Source organism: Sorex fumeus, unplaced genomic scaffold (genome assembly GCF_029834395.1).
Source record: "Sorex fumeus unplaced genomic scaffold, SorFum_2.1 ptg000007l, whole genome shotgun sequence".
Lineage (NCBI taxonomy): Eukaryota > Metazoa > Chordata > Mammalia > Eulipotyphla > Soricidae > Sorex > Sorex fumeus.
This window is the reverse complement of record NW_026606064.1, coordinates 24,664,656-24,686,480: the sequence shown is the minus strand read 5'-3', so window position 1 is coordinate 24,686,480 and position 21,825 is coordinate 24,664,656. Positions and strand designations below refer to the sequence as shown.

General features: G+C 39.0%; 1 protein-coding gene across 1 annotated transcript in view; it reads right to left on the bottom strand.

The window, feature by feature from the left end:
• Positions 1-21,825, bottom strand: part of DCDC1 (doublecortin domain containing 1) — a 509,452-nt gene that overhangs the window by 12,601 nt on the left and 475,026 nt on the right. Inside the window, 3 exon segments of the mRNA XM_056135538.1 lie at positions 5,689-5,839; positions 18,626-18,805; positions 20,106-20,242. Coding sequence (XP_055991513.1) covers positions 5,689-5,839; positions 18,626-18,805; positions 20,106-20,242 — 468 coding nt within the window.

The following is a 21,825-nucleotide window of genomic DNA, read 5'->3' as shown; positions in this document are numbered from 1 at the left end:
CTTTTTGTCTTATTGGAGTTCTGTGGGAAAGAAACCATATGAATGATACCCAATTTGTCTTTCCAGATAATTTTCCCCCCATACTCACCCCATTCCAGAAACTCAGTGTGATTCTCTGATGACTACCATCCACTCGTTTGGTGTTTTTATAGCATGAAATGCAATAGCCACAATCTGGAAGCCACCCAAGTGTCTAAGAACAGATGTCTGGGTAAAGAAATTAAGGTGTACACATATACACACATACAAAAACACACACAATCACAAAGTTATGTGATTTACTATTTCAGAGTTTCATGCTGAGTGGTTAGCCAAAAGGACCGGGACAGACAGAGTAACTCCCTTATATGTAGAATATATAAAGAGATATAGTAAGGAAATAACAAACGTCCCAAAGCAACAGAACCGAAGAACTGGTCTACAGAACTGAGTTTAGGAAGATGGGATATAGGATAGGTTGAGGGAAGGGAACTGGGACCACAGTGAAGGAGAGAAGTGGATGCCATAGTGGAGGCTGTGGTATTGGAACATTGTACCCGTAAAGCCCTACCAGTAACAGAATTTTTAAAAATTATAGTTCATAAAATAAGTTTTTAAAAGAACACTCCTTCACTGTTGGTGGGAATGCCGACTGGTTCAGCCTTTTTGGAAAACAGTATGGACGATTCTCAAAAAATTAGAAATTGAGCTCCCATTTGATCCAGCAATACCACTCCCGGGAATATATCCCAGAGAGGCATAAAAGTATAGTCGAAGTGACATCTGCAATTGTCTGTTCATTGCAGCACTCTTTACAATAGCCAGAATCTGGAAAAAACCTGAGTGCCCGAGAACAGATGACTGGTTAAAGAAACTTTGGTACATTTACACAATGGGGTACTATGTAGCTGTTAGAAAAGACGAAGTCACGAAATTTACATACAAGTGGTACTACATGGAAAGTATCATGTTAAGCGAAATGACTCAGAAAGAAAGGGATAGACATAGAAAGACTGCATTCATCTGGGGAACATAAAGTAACAAAATAGGAGACTAACACCCAAGAATGGCCGAGATTAGTACCAGGAATTTTACTCCATGGCTTGGAGGCCAACCACACATACTAGGGGAAAAGGGAGCTGAGATAAAAAAGGGAACACCAAATAAAGGTGTTGGGAGGATCCTCCCAGGATGCTAGAAGCATGCGGAAAGTAGACTATAGACTAAACATGATTGTCACCCATTGCCTCTTTTGCAAACCACAGCACCCAATAAGAGAGAGAGAACAAAAGGGAATGCCCTGCCACAGAGGCAGGGTGGGAAGGGAGGGATGGGGGGTGGGAGGGATACTGGGATCTGTGGTGGTGGGAAAAGGGCACTGGTGAAGGGACGGGTATTTGATCACTGTATAATTGAAACCCAATTACAAAAATGTGTAAGTCTGCAACTGTACCTCATGCTGTCTCACTATTAAAAAATTAAAAAATAAATTTAAAAAATCAAATTACCATAAATTACAAAGTTACAAAGATATTTGTAATTGAGCTTTAGGTGCACAATGTTCCAAGACCAATCTTTTCACCAGTGTCTACTACCCTTTACTAATGTCCTTAGTTTCCTTTCTGCCGTCCAGACTGCCACTGTGGCAGGCACATTTCCACTCACTCATTGTCCTTGGCATTTAAATGGAATTTAATAAATAGCTTATGAATAAATAAAAAAAAGGTGCTTGGTTTTGAGCCTTCTTACTTGCATTATTTTCTACTCCTTGGCTAAGCCAAGGAGTAGAAAAAAATTCCTTTGAGAGAAAAGTTATGAATGGAATTAATTAAAAATTATGAATTAAAAAATTTAATTCACAAAAATTAAAAATTTAATAAAATTTTGAGGGGAAAAACTAAAAATGGAATAAGTACTGGTTCTATTTCTACTTTCATTTTTAAATCTTCTGAATACTTAAAATTTTACTATGCGATTATATCTAATTAACCTATTTTAAAAACAATAAAATTGTCACTTATAAAGTAAAATACATTTCTAAAGAACAACTAATCTAAAACAAACTTAAAAGGTGTCTGTCAGGATGGCAGGGTGGGGGGGTGGGCGTAGGAGAGGGAGCCTGGGGACACTGGCTGAGAGAAGTTACCAGTGGTAGTTGATCAGTGATGGGACACTGTATGTCTAAAACTCAATTATGAATACCTTGTACACCATGATACTTTAATAAAATTAAATCTAGGCACTAGGAAAACTCTGTATAAACAACAAGCCTGCATTTTGTCTCTGTGGCATGAAAATACATTGAACCAATTGCTGTAAATTAAGCTTTTAAACAAGGAATTTTCATGAAAACAGTTAATCAAGAACAGGAATAAGTGTATCAGTAAATAAAAAAAAATATAACAACTAGAGGCCCGAGCGATTGCAGGTAGGGTGTTTGCTTGCATGCGGCCGACCCAGGTTCAATCCCTGGCATTCCATATGGTTCCCCAGGCAATGCCAGAAGTAATTGTTCAGTGCAGAGCCAGGAATAAGCCTTGAGCATCGGCCAGATGTGGCCCCCCAAAAAAATAGATAAAAAAATAAAATTAACTAATTTAGACTTTGTTATCCAACAGATTTTTTAGGATGTTTAACCCCATTGAAGAGAAATTAGACACCAGGGGGAAAAAAAAAAAACACTGACCACGGAAAAGGTAAAATGGGGACTTTAGGAAAAGAATCAACTTTCATATCATAATGCTTACAAAATGAAGACATAAACATGAACTTTTGTCTACACAGCATCATTAAAGAGCCGCCAGGCTTTTGGAGGAAAATGGTAGAGGGAGTAATACTTGCTTTTTCAATTTTCTCTCTTTCCAGCTTTTTATTTCTTTTTATTAAAGAAATATGGGAAATAGGGGCTGGTATAATAGTAGAGTGGGTAGGGCATTTGCCTTGCACATGACCAACCCAGGTTCGATTTCCAGAATCCCATATAGTGCCCTGTGCGCCATCAGGGTATTGAGTATTCCTGAGTGCAAAGCCAGGAGTAACTCCTGCACATCGCCGGGTGTGACCCAAAAAGTTAAAAAAAAAATATGGGAAATAGAGAAACCTCACAGGGGACCACCAAATGCCCAATGGCAATAAAAACGATGAGCAGGAGAACTCGTCTTCAGTAGAAAGGTTGGCACTGGGGCAAGGGTGAGAGGGGTAAGTTAGGGAAGGAAATACTCGGACAGTGGAGGGGGAAAGTACCTGCCACAGAAGCAGGCTAGGGGGTGGGAGAGAAACGGGTGACACTGGTGGAGGGTATTGGGCACTAGTGAAGGGATTGGTGTTGGAACTGTATATGACTGAATCTCAATCATAAATATTGTTGTAACTTTGTAATTCACAGTGATGCAATTATTTCAAAAAAGAATGCGCTTCTGGGAAGGTTGCTTATTTTCCTTTTGTTCTCTGAATGTCTTTTGGCTCTGGTGTCTGAAGTGTACTTAGTTTCATTTATCATATAGGTCTAAGGAACTCAGTGAGGCCAGGATGGTGGGGCACAGATTACAGGAAGCCATGCCAAGAGTATGAAAACTTAAGTATTAATAGTGAAGGTACTGAGAAAGTAGTTCATACTGTATCACTTGTTAGCTCTCTATTCAATTATGCAAGTGGGTCCATATATTTACTGAAGACTCTTTCTTTGAAAGAGCTGATAGATTTCTTTTATAGTCTATACACGTTGCCCATACAGAAACCTCTAAGTTAATAGTACTAATGATAAGAAACTTTGGGCCAGAGAGATAGTACAAAAGGTGAGACATTGCCTTACACATGATTTACCCATTTGGTCCCCTGATATCCCCTAGTAGTGATCCCTGAGCACAGAGCCAGGAATACGCCCTTCAGGAAGTGATCCCAAAACAAAAGCAAACATGCATTGCATATGGATGGTCTGAATTCAGTCTCAGCACCTCAAAGTGTCCCCTGATTCCCACCAAAGTGAAATGATCCCTGAGCAAAGAATCAGGCTTAAGCCCTGAGCACTGATGGGTGTGGCTTAAAACACAGTTTTTACATATAGGACACACACACACACGCATATATACCCTATATGTAAACAAAAATAATAACAATTTCAAGGTTATTTGTAAGTATAGTAGACTAGTAGTCTTGATTTTAGGGATCCCAGGTAGTTACTTCCAAATCTTTGAATTTTCTCTTCAGCGATAGCAATGATCTTCAGAGTTCCTTGAAAATTGTATCACCGTATCACTGTCTTCCTGTTGTTCATAGATTGCCACGAGCAGATCCCAGTAACGTCTCCTTCATCCTAGCCCTGAGATTTTAGAAAGTGCCACATATGAGGCTCTTTCAGGGTCAGGAGAATGAGGCCCATCATTGTTACTGGTTTTTTGGCATATTGAATATGCCACGGGGAGTTTGCCAGACTCTGCCGTGTGAGCAGGATACTTTTGGTAGCCTGCCAGGTTCTCCAGAGTAAGAACTAGATGATAAGATGTCGTGGGGCCGCAAAAGCGGCTGTGCGCTTCCAGGAGCAGGGTTTTATAGTCTCTAGGTCTTGGCCGTTGATGGGATTACACGGTACCAGGGGCAGATGGTGGGTGTAACGCCTACATATTGGAAGATGGGGGGTCTGGGTAGAGGAGGCCCCAGTCCCAATCCGAGCAGGCTTGGAGATCTACGCCCCAGGTCCCACACACCTGGGTTCCTCTGCCGGTTCCTTCATGCATGAAGCTTGTCTGAACATGTGGAGAGTGGTCTTAAGATGGCTGTGGCTGGAACTGGAGGTCTTCAGCTGCCGGGGCTCTGCTTGTGGTAGGGAGGGAAACTCAACCCACCCTCCTCCAAAGGGCCCCAGTGAGGACAGCCAGGCGCAGAGGCAGGAAACTCTGTGCTACTGTCTTCGGGGAGCAGGGTTTTATAGTCTCTAGGTCTTGGCCATTGATGGGATTACACAGCACCAGGGGCAGTTGGTGGGTGTGCCACCTATATCTTTGTTAATATATAACTACCTACAGAAAGGGGTGTAAATTCATTCAGTTACATAGAATAAGGGGCACAAGTTTTTCTAATAACATGTATAGTTTTAGTATGCATGATTATCATTTATGAAAGAAAAAGATCAAGTGAGAGACAACAATCCTATATTTACTAATTACTGAAAAAGGAACTCTGCAAAGATATATAATTGCATTAGTAAAGCATTACATTTTAAGTAACTTAACAAGTTGGAGTTTAATTTTCATGTTCCTCAGGATTCCTAAGGGAATGCCTTTGAAAGAGGTCCTTCATAATTGCAGCAAAGAAGTTCCCTGGATAAGGCTCAAAACTAACAGAACTTTGTTGACAGTGAGGTTCTAACACATTAATAGATAATTTTAACTGTAAGATCAGGGGTAGAAGAAATGTGTGGAGGAGAATAGTTATTTAAAATCATCACGAAGGGATATAAAGCCTTTTAAGGAAAGATGGAACATTTTCAGCTGAAAGACACAGTGGGCAAGGTGGCTGACTTGCCTTCTGGATCCAATCCAGGTTCAATCTCATACTTCATATGGTCTCACAAGACTGCCAGGTGTGATCCCTTAGCACAAAACAATGTGACTCCCAAAACAAAAAAACAAAAAAAGAACAAAGAAGAGCAAAGAAGGAAAAAGATGGAACATTTAATTCTGCAAACAATTGAAAAGAAACTGTCACACATACCTTTTTGTGTTATAAAGCCTTGCCCCTTGGACACACAGATGACCATGTCTCGTTTTATGTCATCCCATGACTGAATCAGGGTTCCATCTGGGGTATACAGCGTTCTGGCTGGCTGGGACATTTTGAGACGAGAGGAGGAGTCATCTAGTAGCTGAAACACCAAGGGACATATTTAGAAGGTGGAATGTTACAACATAATGAAGTATTAAGGAATCAACTCCTATAAGAGAAATATTACCTCAATTTCAAAATTCATTTCTTATGGTATTAAAAAAGTATTAGAGACAGAAGAGCACAGAAACAATAACAACGCTGAATTTCAGTGTTGCTCATGAATTGTTCCTTATACTTCTCTATTTCCACAAGGAGCAAGAAATTAGTACAAAAACCCTGACCTGGGATTGACAAGTGTTGGGCTGGCTTTGACCTCTGCCTGACCTTAGACATTAGGCAGCTTCCCTATAAGAGATTATTCAGCCATAAAATCAAAGTTTTGTCTCAAGAACTTTCTGACTCTACAATTCTAAAATTAGAAAGATATATATATATATATATATATATATATATATATATCTTTTTGGGTCACACCCGGCAATGCACAGGGGTTACTCCTGGCTCTGCTACCAGGAATTACCCCTGGTGGTGCTCAGGGGACCATATGGGAAGCTGGGAATCGAACCCGGGTCGGCCGCTTGCAAAGAAACGCCCTACCCCGTGCTATATTGCTCCAGCCCCAAGACTTTTATATTTTTAATTGATAAACGTTAAAACTATATTGAAAATCCTCCTTTGAATTTTTTCTCAGTTTTCTTTGATATGTTCCTATTAGCACATATGTCCTTGCAATATCGTCAACCTGCAAATCCTCTAGGAGGAAGTTTTAGATTCATTATAATGAGAATAAGAAAACAATAACAAAAGCAAACAGGAATAATCCAAGCACATATTTGAATGACTTTTACTGAGCATATATGCTAAACTATTCCCTATGAATGCTGGAGCCAGTCCACATGAACAAAGTCAATAAAACTTTCCATAGATCTGCTCAGGAGCTAGAACTCACAGCAATACAGGCTGGCAGAGAGCAGGACTGACACATAGTAACATTTTTTACCTGAAAAGTAATCAATAAATAATAAATAAGTAAATAAGCATGTAAATAAGTAAATTATTAAAATGTAGTATGACAAAAGAATCAGGAGAGACTGCAATTTAGAGAGTGCAGATACTATTTTGAACCTGGGATGAATGGATCGAATAAAATAATAATTTAAATTATTCAAGAACATATTCCTCTTCGTCTAGTGGGATGGTCAAAAAGAGCAGTGGAAAAGTGGTCTGAGTTGTAACTCTATTCTTCTGTAAATAATAGTCAACAGCAATTTGACTGAGTAGTGTACAAACACATCAACCAGTTCTCTGAAGATTGAGGGACAAGTTTTGACAAGTTGAAGTTTAAGAGTATAAGAGAATTTGTGTAACCCCAAAATTGAATAAAATAAGACTTCCATAAAGATACACATAGAGAAATATATAGGAAAAGAATATGACTGAAATGCAGGCAGAGATAATGCTAAAGCCCAAAAGAGCAGCTGAAATTTATTGGCATATTTCCTTAATACCTGCAATGCAGACCACAACACCCTAAGGGAATCTGCCTGCCACAGAGGGGAGGGGGGGAGGGGATGGGGGAGGGATACTGGGCACATAGGTGGTGGAGAATGGGCACTGGTGGAGGGATGGGTACTCGATCATTGTATGACTGAAACGTAAGCACGAAAATTTGTAAGTCTGTAACTGTATCTCACGGTGATTCATTAAAATAAAATAATCACTGTCAATGTCCTCCCATTGTTCATTGGTTTGCTCGAGTGGGCCCAGTAACATTGTGAGACTTGTTACTGTGTTCGGCATATCGAATACATCATGGGTAGCTTGCCAGGCTTCGCCATGGTGCGAGATACTCTCGGTAGCTTGCCAGGCTCTCAGAGGGGTGGAGGAATCAAACTCAGGTCGGCTGTGTTGGCCGTGTGCAAGGCAAATGCCCTACCCGCTGTGCTATCGCTCCAGCCCAATATAAGATAATAATTAAAAAAATGTATTGACATATTTCTATGGGCTGGGAACCTTTATAAAGTTTTCAAGGACAATTCAATTTCATTGTATGGAAATTATGATTATCTTTCTTTCGTTGATGAGAAATGGAGAACAGAGATAATCCAAGGTCATACAGTAAGACAATAGGGTTCTCTTACTGAGAGTAAGTTTCTCTTCTGGGGTTTCAGGCTGGGATAAACAGAGAGTTGAATGAGAAAAGAAAATAAGTAAGAGACTAAATAGTAGAATTAAAATCTGCTTTAGCAGACAAAAACAGATTTAATACTGTGAAAATCAGATCAGTGTTAGAGAGGACAAGATTATGCAAATCTCATAGGATACAGAGGAGGAATAAGAAAAAGTTTGTGAAAGAACACTTACTCATCTGGAATGTTTAGACATCTGATATTCATCTGTGTATTTGTGAAGAAAAATTCTGAATAAATTAAGCTTAAACAATAACAAAAAATAAAACTTTTATGCTCCAAATAAAGACCTCTGTCTCTAGATCAAGTAGCCCAAGCCAATATAAGACCAGTCATTCAGAAATGAATAATACTGAAATATAACTAGGTACAAAATATGATTTTCAAATATGAGCAGAAATTCAATTATGCTTAGACTTATTTTATTGGGAAGCCTAGGGGTAGGAAGGAGCAAACCAAGTAGTGCTACAACAATGAATGCCAAAGAAAGTGGAGAGCAAAAAAAATCTATACAGTTTAAAGGTTTTTACATGGCAATTCAATGTTCAGCTAAGTCACTGTTGATAGTCACAGAATGCATAAGATATATTCATACATATATAAGAATCCAAAACACCACGTACATTTCAGATTACGAAGAAATAATGAAATTCTTGAAATTTAGAAAAGTTATAAGATAAAATGGATATCATTAAGCAGTAAGACCATTAAACCATGATTTAGCTACTATAAAAATGTTCATACAAATGAATTAAACATTTAAAAATAAGCCATCTGAGAAGGAAAATTCCAAAATTTAAAATACCAACCAAAGGAAGGAAAAGAAAAACTAAAGTATTGTAATTTTCTAGTCATTCATGGAGAGAAGAATTCTATATTCTCTTTGTTAAGAATATTTCCTTTAATAATTTAACTGATATAGTGACACATAAAATCAGAATAAGAGAAGTCTTCTTAAGGAATAGTCAATGCCTTCTTAAGGAATAGGCAAAATCATTATATGAACTTAATTTCATTCTTAGAAAATTTATGTGAGTTAAATGAGGAAATAATAACGGAAAGTACTTAATTAACTTGCATAATTAAGTTGCCAAGGACAAACTAAATTATGAGACATCAGTAATTTTTAATTCACTGAAAATAGCTATTTAGAAGAATGAGGGAAAAAATAATCCCCAAAGCAAACCAAAACCTAATTATGATTATTCTTAATTGTTAAATACTTTTAAAAATTATAAAATTTTACTGACAGAAAAAAGAAAGACATATGTACAATGAATGCCACATCCTGGCTGCTAAATCTGAATACTGAAAAATCTGTCAATTCTTATGAAACTAATTAGTAGTATAATATAATTATAGTCAAACCCCTGTAGAATTATTTGTGTTTTGAATGTAATTTCAAGACTTATCTATAAGAATTACAAGAATATCCAAATGAAAACTGCAAAAGCAAAACTTTTATCAAATATTAAAATATATGACAAATATATGACAATTTTAAAGCACTGGGTATATTAGCTTTAAGCCAGAAACTAGCATACATAAGAAGTTAGCTGGTTACAGATTGCTATTCCAACTCACTGGGGAAAACAAAGAAAAATTAGTCAATAAATAGGGATAAGGTAAAATTTTAAGTCATCAAATAACATAGATAAAATAATTTTGTTTAAATTTTGCACAGAAAAAAGCTTGTTTGACAGCTAAAAAAGTAAAAGGAAAATATAAAATCATAAAAATGTTATTAAATTTTTTAAAGTAAAAATTAGATGAATATGTGTGTAATGGGCTGGAGCACAGTGGTAGGACATTTGCCTTGCGGGCAGCCAGCCCAGCCAAGCTGGGTTCGATTCCTCCACCCCTCTCAGAGAGCCCGGCAAGCTACCACACGGCAAAGCCTGGCAAGCTACCCGTGATGTATTCAATATGCCAAACACGGTAACAACAAGTCTTAAAATGGAGACGTTACTGGACCCGCCTGAGCAAATCGATGAACAATGGGGGGACAGTGACAATGACAGTATGTAATAACAATATGGTAAAAGACCACTGTCACTGTCACTGTTCTCCCATTGTTCATCGATTTGCTCGAGCGGGTCCAGTAATATCTCCATTGTGAGACTTGTTGTTACTGTGTTTGGCATATAGAATATGTCAAGGGTAGTTTGCCAGGCTTCGTGGAGCCGGTGAGATACTCTCAGTAGCTTGCTAGGCTCTCTGAGTGGGTGGAGGAATCAAACCTGGGTTGGCCCGGTTGGCCACATGCAAGGCAAATGACCTACCCACTGTGCTCTCTCTCCACCCCCAACCAATGTACATAGAAAATTAAAAAAATCATAAGTTATGTGTTCATTTGCTAAAAGATGGTGATACTGTTTTATAATTAGAAAGCATTAACAATCAATCTAAGAAATCATCATTTATAGCAATAGCAATTCACCCATATGATTGACTTGGGTACTGTTATTAAATTTTCTGTAATAATATTCACAGTTTAAGTTTTCTTGAACTGCCAAAACAAATGCTATGACTGGATGGCTTAACAGAAATTTATTTATCACAAATTTGGGAGATGAGGAAATCTAAGATGTAGGTATCATTTGATTCAGTTTTGGGAGAAGTTTTTTCCTGGTTTATAGACAGCTGCCTTCCTCTGTAGCCTCACCTGGAAGAAAGACTCTCTCTCTCTTCCTCTCCTTAGAGAGCATAAATTCCATTACATCAGGCCCCCACCCTTACAGCCTCATTTAATCTTAATAGCCTCTTAAAAGTTCTATCTCCAAAATCAGTTAAGGGTTATTTGGGAGTCAAGGTTTCAACATCAGAGTCTGGGCGAGCATAGTTTCATGCATAGCAGTTATTAATTTGTTTCTTCTCCAAGACAGCTACAGATTATGATAGTTGACTTTCCATATGGGCTGAGAGCAGCAGTCCTAGAGATATTCTAGGATAGGTCACTATCCACAAATACTAAGGCAGGGAGAAAGTCTTAAAGTTTGAAAAGATCTCAAGTAAATCTCAATCTATCTTCCCTTACCACCAAAATGTCACTGTTATATAGAGATTATGTTTATCCACTCATAATTAGAACTATGAACATTACTAAAGACACATTAAATAAAAATGATAATTACATATGCAGCTATTTAATCTAGTTTTCACAAATTCTTGAGGGGTATTTAATTTTCATTTGGTTTTGCTTTTATTGAGGATCATACGAGAAGTGTTCAGGAGCTACTCCCTTCTCATTTCTGCGGGGTCACTCCTAGCAGTATTTGGGGGATCCTATGATGCCAGGAATTTAACCCAACAATTCTTCATGCAAATCATTCACTTCAATCCATTGAGTATCTCCCCAGCCCTTAATGACATTCTTAATTTTTTAGTTTTTCAAATTTATTAAAGATACTCAAGCATCTTCTTTAAAGTGGGCATTATAAATTGTTATTTTTCCAATCATCAAAACTCAAAATAAAAGAATAATCCATGTAGCACAATTATTCACACTAAGTATATCTCTTGAGTTCATTTTAATAAAGCAAATATTCTTAGGATGGGGAACCTGGGTATCATGGAACTATTTATATTTTCTGCAGGCATGGAGTACAAATCAAAAAGACCTGCTTCTCATTCTTCTAGCTTCCCCTCATGCGTTCCCAACTGTGCCTGAAATAGAACACATTGATTTTGATAGCCTGTAGATTCTGAGAAATGTTCCTGGGATGGGAGAAGACAAATGCTTTAGGACCAAGGAAGGAGGAGCCCTGAGCGATCATAAATCAGAGAAAGCTGTTGGTTCTGAAGAACGAGTCACTAACACAGGAGAGGGAGTCTCCTTGGTGCACTGATGACAGATGAACCTACACCATTTGAAGATGAGAGTTGCTCCAGCAGTGTTCAAAGGATAGGTGGGAAGAACACAGTTAAATCATCCAGAGTATCTACTGCTGAAAGAGAAGTGGAGGATGAAACTGCATTAGACAGGATTTGAGTACCATCTGGGGGTTTCATTATAGAAAGCAGAAGTAAAGCACTTCGAATTGTGTTCTGTTCCTCCTTCTTCGAGTAAAAGTATCAGTCACCAAAACTCTGAGTTTCTTTGGAACTGGTGTCATGAGCCAGATTCCCCTTCAGTGAAACTTAAGCCTTCCTCTTCCTGTGATCTACTTGTTACACACATCTAGTGATAGTGCATTCTTCAAAAGTGTTCCGTACAGCCTAATAGCTGGAAAGGATCCATGTCTAACTGATCACAAAGATTCTCAGGCAGGTTTCTCAAATCAAAAACAGAGAGCAGGGAAAAAGCAAACAAAGGGATCGGAAGGACAGTTTTAACTAAACAACTGAAGAAATGATGGGTAGAAAACTTTCAAGACATTCCGTAAGTACTTTATACACACCAAGACCACATTAACCTCTAAGTAACCACTGTCACCATGTCCTTTGCTTCATTTTGAGACAGCAGGAGTTCAAGGAACTTAGTCTAAGATAGTGATAAAAACTGAACTATGTCCCCCTCATAGGAGAAAGCCCTCATCATCAATTCAATAGCATGTGATAAAATATTTTGCCTTTAAGGAGGAAATTAGAGTTAAATGAGCTCTTAAGCTGAGCCCTTATCCCCACTGGGTTGTGGCCTTTCCGAGGAACGGGTCCTGGAACTCTTTCTCTCCATCCATGCAAACAAAGGGCTATGTGAAGACTATGTAAAAGCCAGAAAGAAAGGCTTTATTAGAAACCAACCTTTTGGCAGCTTTTGGCTGTTCAATCCCCAATACTGTGAGAAAATATATGTCTTTTGCTAAAGCCATCCAATCAGAGGTATTTTATTACTGTATTTTGTTATTGCATCCTCCTAGACTGATACAGATGGCATGGAGATCTGTCCTACCCTTTTATACATATTCTCTCCAAATGAACACTTCGTTTTTTGTATGGTCCAAATACCATCAACTTAATATGTTTAATAAACTATCACCCATTCATCTGGGTATGCAGTGCCCTTCATACTTGCCAATTTTTATTTGGTCTGCAGTGTTAATTTTGACTCACTTCTCAAGTTCCATTAGAGATCCTGTTCGCGCCCTCTATGGAGTCTTTCTCTTTCACCGCAGGTGGTCAAAATGTTCTTCTGAACCACTGAACTTCCTGCCTGCATGACTAATGTGACCTCATCATCACATGCTGTTAGGACTCCTCTTAAAGCAATGCTAGATTATTTAGCAAATAGTTTTTTCTTTCAAAGGTGCTCTAAATCCCTATGGAAATATGGAAAACATAGAAAAGCACACACACAAAAATACATATTTATCAGGTCACCAATAATACAACTATCCGATAAATACTTCTAACAGCAAAATTTTTGTCTTTTATTATTTTTGGAGTGTGTATGTATAATTATGAATCCAAATACTTATACTTTATTTTTTATTGTAATGTAGGAGTATTGCTAATTATTCAGCCATTGATTAGGCTGATTGAATTGAACAACCCATACTTTATACTTCTTTCCCTTATTGTCATTACTTTCATAAAGTTAATTTTAATTGAGTCATAATATGGAATATATGCACTATGAACTATAATATAATTCATTTAACACTCTCTTAATGAAAATGTAAATTCTTCCTATTCTACCTGCAATAATTATCCTGTCATAAATTTTCTTCCTAAACAGTCTTTGCAAACATTCCTGAAAAATCCTTGAGATATCCCTTTAAAACATTCCTGAAAATATCCTTGAAGTTCCAGAAGTGTGTTTTCTTATTTATAACCACACTGTCTTCCCAGAAGTTGAACTGCTATCAACTTGCATGTTCATTTCTTCATATACTTTTGAGAGCACCCAATCCTAATCACTAGACAGACCACCAGAGGCTCCACATGCCTTAGAAAATCTTGTGTCTACTTTCAAATGTTTTGCCAATTTGAAATATTAATTTACTAATACAACATACTATGTGTTATTTCATTCCTTCTTCTGCTACCACTACTGATGTTAACCATGTCCCTTACACTGTACTTTAGAAGTTTAAAAAATCTTGCCATGTAATATAAATTAGGCTAGCACTTTTACAGCCTCAAGCATGTTGACTTGGGCACAAAATTTATAAAAATTTATCATGAAATGCTATTATAAATGCCTCAAATAAACTGAGAGTAAGTGAGCTAGACTGGGGATGGGCCGACCCCCCAGAACTCGGCTTATTCCAGTGAGTTACTGGGGACCCGAAGACAGAGGGGCGGCTCCCTGCATGGAGAACATGGGTCTTTGTATGTCTTAGTCAATAGTCTCTTGCTTTTTTAAAAATTCTGGACACAGTCAGTGGTCCCAACGTAAATATGTCTGCTTCAGCTGACCTGAGAACCCATCTGTGCGCAGGGCTCCAGGTGCCAGTGCCTGTTCCTCAGAGGGCAGCGTCAACGCAGCCTTCACTTACTGCCTTGCTTGTGGGGATGCGATAGGCTACAGCCTTTTCATTGTTATGTATGTATGTATGTATGTATGTATGTATGTATGTATGTATTTTTGGTTTGGGGACCACACTCACGGTGCTTGGGGGATTTTTTCTGGCTTTGTACTCAGGAATTACTCCTGGCGGTGCTCAGGAGACCGCATGGGATGCTGGAGATCGAACTTGGCTTGGTTAGGTGCAAGGCCAGTACCCTCCCTGCTGTGCTACAGCCTTTTAAAAAGGGAATCTTTTGGTCTGTTTTAAGTCTTAGTTTTGGGGCCACGTAGGCAGTGCCTGCAGCTCTCCCGACTCTGTGTTTGGGGGTCACTCCTGGTGGTGCTTTGGGCATGTGAAGTGCCGGTGCCCAGAGAAGGCACACGTGTAAACCCCAGTGCTGTGTCTCCGGCTCCAGTTCAGTAGCTTCTCAGGAAAGTAGCTTCTACCCCTCCTGCCTGGTTAGCCCTGCTGATGCTTGGTGTGATGCTCCCAGACGCTGAGAGCCTAGCGCTAATATGGGCACGTGCGTGTGGGTGTTTATTCGTCACTGCCTGGGCTGGAGCCATAGCCCAGCAGGTAAGGCGTTTGTCTTGCACTCGGTCGACCAGGGTTCAATTCCTCTACCTTTCCTCGGAGAGCCCAGCAAACTACGGAGAGTATCTCGCCTGCACAACAAAGCCTGGCAAACTCCCCATGACATATTCGATATGCCAAAAAAAGTAACAACAAGTCTCACAATTTGTTGTGAGACGTTACTGGTGTCCGCTGGAGCAAATCAATGAACAACGGGAGAACAGTGCTACAGTGCAGTGCTAAACTTAATAAAAAAGTCATACCTCTAGCTAAGTATATGCAATTTTTATAAAAAGCTTTCTGATTCTGATTTTCTATCTTTATCCTCTCATCTCTATTCTACCCTTTACTTATTTATCATTTCATAAATCTATTCATTTCATAAATCTATCAGTTCTAATTTCAGTGGTTAAGTGCATTTTAAGAGAATATATAAAATATTAACTCTTTTATTTTATTTTTTGTGGAGGTGTTTGAAAACTCAGAAGTTCTCACACTTACTCCTGGATCTGTGCTCAGGAATCATTCCTAGAGGAGCCCAGGGAATCATATCTAGTAGCAGGGATCAAATAGGGGTCTGCTGGATATAAGACAAGAGCCTTAAACCCTGTACCATCTCTCTGGCCCAAAATTCTGTGATTTTTTTTTAAGATACCGGTAATAAAGAACTACTACAGAATTTCTAGAATGTTTCCTCCTGGGGAAAAAAATAAAGGATTTTATTCTCTTTTAAAAAAAAGAAAAAAATGTAAATGATGGAGAATGGGCACTGGTGGAGGGATGGATACTGGATCATTGTACAACTGAAACCCAAGCACAAAAATTTGTAAGTCTACAACTGTACCCCATGGTGTTTCACTAATAAAAATTTTTAAAAATGTTTTAAAAAATCACTTGCTTTCCCATATACTTGCATAAAGTTCTTTTACTCATATTTCTGATTCTAAGTATAAATCTGCTGCAGTTTTTTTCTCAAAATACAGCATATTGGTTGTCAATTTATGACAACATTCTCTATAAGTCTCTCTCATAGAGAGAAGGACTCCTTCACATCACCAAACTGGACTTATATCAGGGGCAGAGTTCCTCCAAGGTGTCCTTTCTACTTTGGGTGGTTCTACCCACAGACACCTCCCCTCACAACCCTGCCCTTTCTATGAACTTCTATAGCTCAGAATATTGCACCTTTTTTGCCTTTCCCTCCACCTCACAACTGTCATCTCATCTTTGTGTGACTTCCTCTTAACCCAGCAAAAATATCTACAAGTTGTTCACTCAAGTCATCCTAAATAGGATTGGCAGAACACTAGATGAAGGACAACCATGCGAGCAAGCAGGGTTCCGCAAAGGATTCAGCACCATCGACCATATCCACACGATAACCAAGCTCATTGAGGTTTCTTGGGAGTTCAAGATGCCGCTCTGTTTAACGTTCATTGATTTAAAGAAGGCCTTTGATTCTGTTGAGACAGAAGCGGTCATTGAAGCCCTAGCCAATCAGGGCATTCAAGCCCAATACATCAGGATCCTCTGTGAGCTGTATTGCGGATTCACTACCAGGATCTCACCATTCTACAAAGAAGTGATCGTTGATGTCAAGAGAGGGGTGCAGCAGGGTGATACCATTTCACCGAAACTCTTCAGTGCCACCCTCGAGAACATCATGCGACGACTGGAATGGGAAGGAATGGGAGTGAAGATAGATGGTCGGCAACTACACCACCTCCGCTTTGCTGATGACATTGTTTTAATAACACCAAACATCAGCCAAGCAGCACAAATGCTGGCCAACTTTGACCGTGAGTGTGGAAAGGTAGGACTACAGCTGAATCTTACGAAGACAATGTTTATGAGAAACAGCCTTGTTCCTGACGCCCCATTCGCTTTCAATGGAACGACCATCTCTGAATGCAACAGCTATGTGTACCAAGGTCGAGAGGTCAACATGACAAATGACCTGGCACCCGAGCTGCGCAGGAGGAAGAGAGCGGCTTGGAACGCCTTCAAGAACGTCGAAGAAATAGCTAAGAGGACGAAGAACCTCCGGCTCCGGGCACATCTCTTTGATTCCACTGTTCTTCCTGCATTAACATATGCCTCAGAGACCTGGGCCCTACGCAAACAAGATGAGAACGCCATTCAGGTCTCCCAAAGAAGAATAGAAAGAGCTATGCTTGGAATATCACGTTTCACTCAAATGAGAGAGAGAATCAGGAGTTCTGACATCCGTCGACGATCAAGGATCAGGGATGCTGTCTCATTTGCCAAGGTGTTGAAAATCAGATGGGCTGGTCACATAATGAGATTTAAAGACGACCGTTGGACTAGAGCTGTTACTGACTGGATTCCACGGGATGTCAAAAGACCGCATGGCTGCCCACCTACCAGATGGTCAGACTTCTTCGTCAAGATCATGAACGATCGGTTTGAGGCCCTCCATGTTCCCGGAGCGAACAGATGCCATTGGGCTACACTAGCACGCAACAGGGACAAATGGAGATGTTACTGGCGCCCGCTCGAGCAAATCGACGACTAACGGGAAGTTAAGTGATTAAGTGATTAAGTTTCAAAAAGTACAAAAGCCAAATAACTATTTAAGACATCGTTGTTATGAGTGATTTTAAAAAAATACCAGCCACATCTGTTTATTTTAAGTCTAATGTTTCCATTTAAACACTAAGAAAAAATATATAATTACATCCTTAATATTGTCAATAATAAATTAAATGCCACTCATCTTTTCCTCAGTATTTTAATTTTGCAAAATAGAGGGCTTGCCATAATTCTAGGGCTCTGTATTAAAAACATCGTCTTTAATGTAGGCTATTGATTTTCCTACAGAGAACATTAGCTAGAAAATAATTTCTGATGGGAGTAAAAAACTTTTTCTGTGAACCAGGTTTAAATACAAGTGGAGAACTGATGCACAGATCTGACTTTGGGAAAGAGGGAATGACAGGAAGGGGCTCTGAGCCCCTTGGGGGAGGAAGAAGGATACACTGGTGATGGGTGATGGTGCAGTGCTAGAATTATATACACAGCAAAACATCACTAATGATATTGTAAATTACGGAATCTTAATCAATAAAAAATTTAAAAGGTAAAATATAACAAGGTTATTCAGAGAGAGAGAGAGAGAGACAGAGAGAGAGAAGTGGTCAAGAGAGTTGCCTTTCATGTGACCAACCCCTGTTCAACCCCTGGAACTATATGCTCCCTGGAGAAATCCCAGGAGGAATTCTCCTGAGCCTCCTGAGTACAACTTGGGAGACCTGAGATACAAAATAAAATTAATTAGAACAGGGAAATTGTATTTAAGTCTATAGATTTTACTCTTTTTAGGTATAGAGAGTTTGTCATTCTGTGATATAGCCTAGCATAAAGTTCTATTAATACAAGTCAGACAGTGCTAGCCTTCACATTTTCACACATGGAAGCTCATTTCACCACCCTATCAAACATGTGAGGAATGTACTGTTCCCCTTTTACAGATGAGAAAATGTGGTATAGAGAAGTAAAATACTGTGTCCTGGCTAACACTCTAAAAAATGTCAGAGGTGAGACTGGAAACCAGGTCTATGAAACAATCTCCTTTCAAATCAGATTTACCTCTGAAAGAGTTCTGCCACAGGCATAAGTGCCATCTTCAGGTCTGCCTCCATTTAGATAAACCCAAACACGTTTGGTGTTGGGTTGCTTATAAAGGTTGTTCTGCTTGAGTGTAACACACTTAGCTGCAACTGGAAAATTTCTCTTGGACTGCAGTTCTTGGACTTCAGAGAGGTGTGCCTGTTAAGAAAAATCCATATATTTCCACGCTCAGAAAATTGTCGGCTCTGTGGCGTGTGTGTGTGTGTGTGTGTGTGTGTGTTTGTGTGTGTGTGTGTGTGTGTGTGTGTGTGTGTGTAGAGAATGAGATAAACGAATTATCTTATAATTACTAATTAACTAAAAAATTTTAGGAAGTGCACTACTCTTTGCTATCACTATTTCTTCCATAAATATTCCTTCAATAAATTACTAAAGGCAATGATAATAGCTAAATAACAACGAGGCACTTGTTTTGGCAAAGCACTTTATTTCATTTGTAATTTAGAGACCTGAATGGAGACGTGTTTCTGGAGTTCTGCACGGTGTTTCTCCTACTGAGCCATTTCTCTGTATCTAACAAACGAGATTTTGATTAGAATCACAACATCATTTCCTTTTCCTAAGAAATGCTTAAGGGAGAGTGCATGACTGTGCATGACTGTTGTTTAAGTCTTTACTTGCTGTCTTTTAAAAAGCAGTCACCCTTATACTTTGCCAGATTCCTGCCAGGCAGCTTTTCATCTGACTTCAAGCATGTCCTAGTTCAATGCTTTGCATTCATTCCCTGGTCAGTGATTTATCCTTCTTAGCTTGGCAAAAAGTCATATTTCAAGCAATGTCAATCTTTTTATTCTAGTAACCTTGACTTAGGCACATGCCTAAGATTTAGATGGAACACATTTCATGATTTTTAGAAACTTTATTAAATAAGAACATATCATCTTGATGGAAAACTTCACCAAGCAAAAAAGTTTCCCCATGTCTGTTTCCCCAATCCTCTCTCAATAGCTGACCTTTTGCTTCTAGACCTTTTTTTTTTAAATGTCTGGCAATTCTGACTGATTAACCAATTGCACTGAAAACGCTTTTTGAATTCCTCACTTCTGAATGTCTCCATTGCAATTAGTACTTTCCTCCTTGCTCTTTTTACATATAGAGACATACCCTTAGGAGTGATGAGCGATGAAACCATACGGCTTGACTTGACTACACTTATTATAATTACCTTTGTACATATCCACTGGGCCTTTTTCTCTTCTTTGCTAAGGTCATAATTTCTGGTTTCCTTTCAAACAAAACAGACTCTCATAGGTGCTGGCTGTCTTTTAGATAGCTGCTCTCCAAATGCCAACTCAATACTTGGCATATGCTTATGTGATCATAACTAACCAGATGCTGAGAATATATATTAATAACATAATTTTGAAAGCCCAATCCTATCATTTTAAAAGCTTATTAAAGAGACAGTCTTTAATGTGTGGAGTTTTAAAGAGCATACCTCTGTGTGTCTTATACATTCCAGGAGTTTAATTTCCTCTGGAGTCTGCTCGGTCCAGCCTCCTTCCACTACCACTGGCTGTACGGGGCTTTTGTTGGGGACCATGGTGGCTGGCTGGCATGCTCCTATTCGCCGCCCTGGGGAAAGAAATCTCTGGAAATGTTGTTTCTGATGATGAACTTTGAGATTTCAAATAAATTGGTTTGGCTCTCTATGCATAAATCATCGCACTTGAGAGCATAGGCTAAAATACTAAATATATCATAAAAGCAAAGATGCCTAAGGTAATAATATTTAACAATGCCTCTTCATATGGTAGCTTGAGGCTTTAAATAGCCAGAATATGCATACTCACTCTACTGATGGAAAAGAAAGATAACATGCTGACTTCCACACTGGCCCCAGCCTATCATCTGTGATATGGTTCAGTGGTAATTTAGTCAAATAGAATCCCTGACCTATATAGCCCATCATCTCTCCCAGTCATGGAACATATGTTTTGTTCTCTTCATTAATAATAAGCCTTTCCCCCACAATTAGCTTAGCAGCCTCGGGATTAAGTTTTTCTAAAATAATATTAACCCAAGAGACAGGAGGCCTTTTTTTCTATCTAATAATACCCCGTGAGCATGATTAGTTTCTGACACCTATGTTCTGCCCTCTAGGTTATTAAGAAGCAGTAGTGAGAGAAAATATTTATTGGAATACTGTATTCTAAAGAATAACGGGCACAATAGAATAATTGTGGCAATTCAAATTTTCTCACCACTACACCACTTAAAGTTGTTATTTAAAAAAATAGTGTAAAAGTCATGAAATTGTTTTCTTATCCCATGTTGAAGATATACTCTGTACAGAATCTCATACTGATCTTGTCATTTCTTAAGTTAATGTGTTGCTCCCTCTCTTAATTTTCCTTCTAGAAACCTATCCTGAGCACCATATATGCTTCAAGAATTGTGCTCAGAGAACGATCAGATCCCTCACCAGACTGTCTTCACCAGGGCCGCTCAAAGGGAGGCAGGTTGAGTTTCCCTCCCCATCCAGCAGCACCCTGGAAGCTGAGAACTGCCAGAACTCAATCGATGCCATGCTGAAAAGCACTGTCCACAATGCAATGAGTCTCACCCATAAGGGAACCTGCAGAAAAACCTAGGTATGTGGGACCCGTGACTGAAATCTCCAAACCTGTTTGGATCGGTACTGGGTTCCTCGCCCCAGCTCCCTAGTTTTTCAGTAGCATGGCAATCAGACCCACAAACTGCCCCTGAAGCCATGTAATTTCATCAACAGCCAAGATCCAGAGACTCTGAAATAAAGCTTCAGAAAGAGAGCAGAGGGTGGGGGAGAAGGGGAAGGGAGGAAGAATTGTGCTTGGTGATGCAAGTAAAACCATGTTCAAGATCAAGTCCTTGCCTCAAGTTTAGTGAGGAATACAGATCTCAAGGAGATGATTACACGAATAACTGATTGCAACCCTGGACTTCCTGTGTCAGGCACCAACAGCATGTAAGAGGGGTTGCTGTCCCACGCTAAGATGTTAGAGAAGGATTCTTTGGGAAAGCTATACCTAGGTGGATAAAATAATAAAATCCCAGCATGAATTTGAATCCTAATTTTGTTGCTGAGGACTTGTGAAGATTTCTATGATTGTAAAAATATTTTTGAAAATAATGTAGAACTTTCTGTTGCTTCTTAATGTGGAGATTTACATACTATG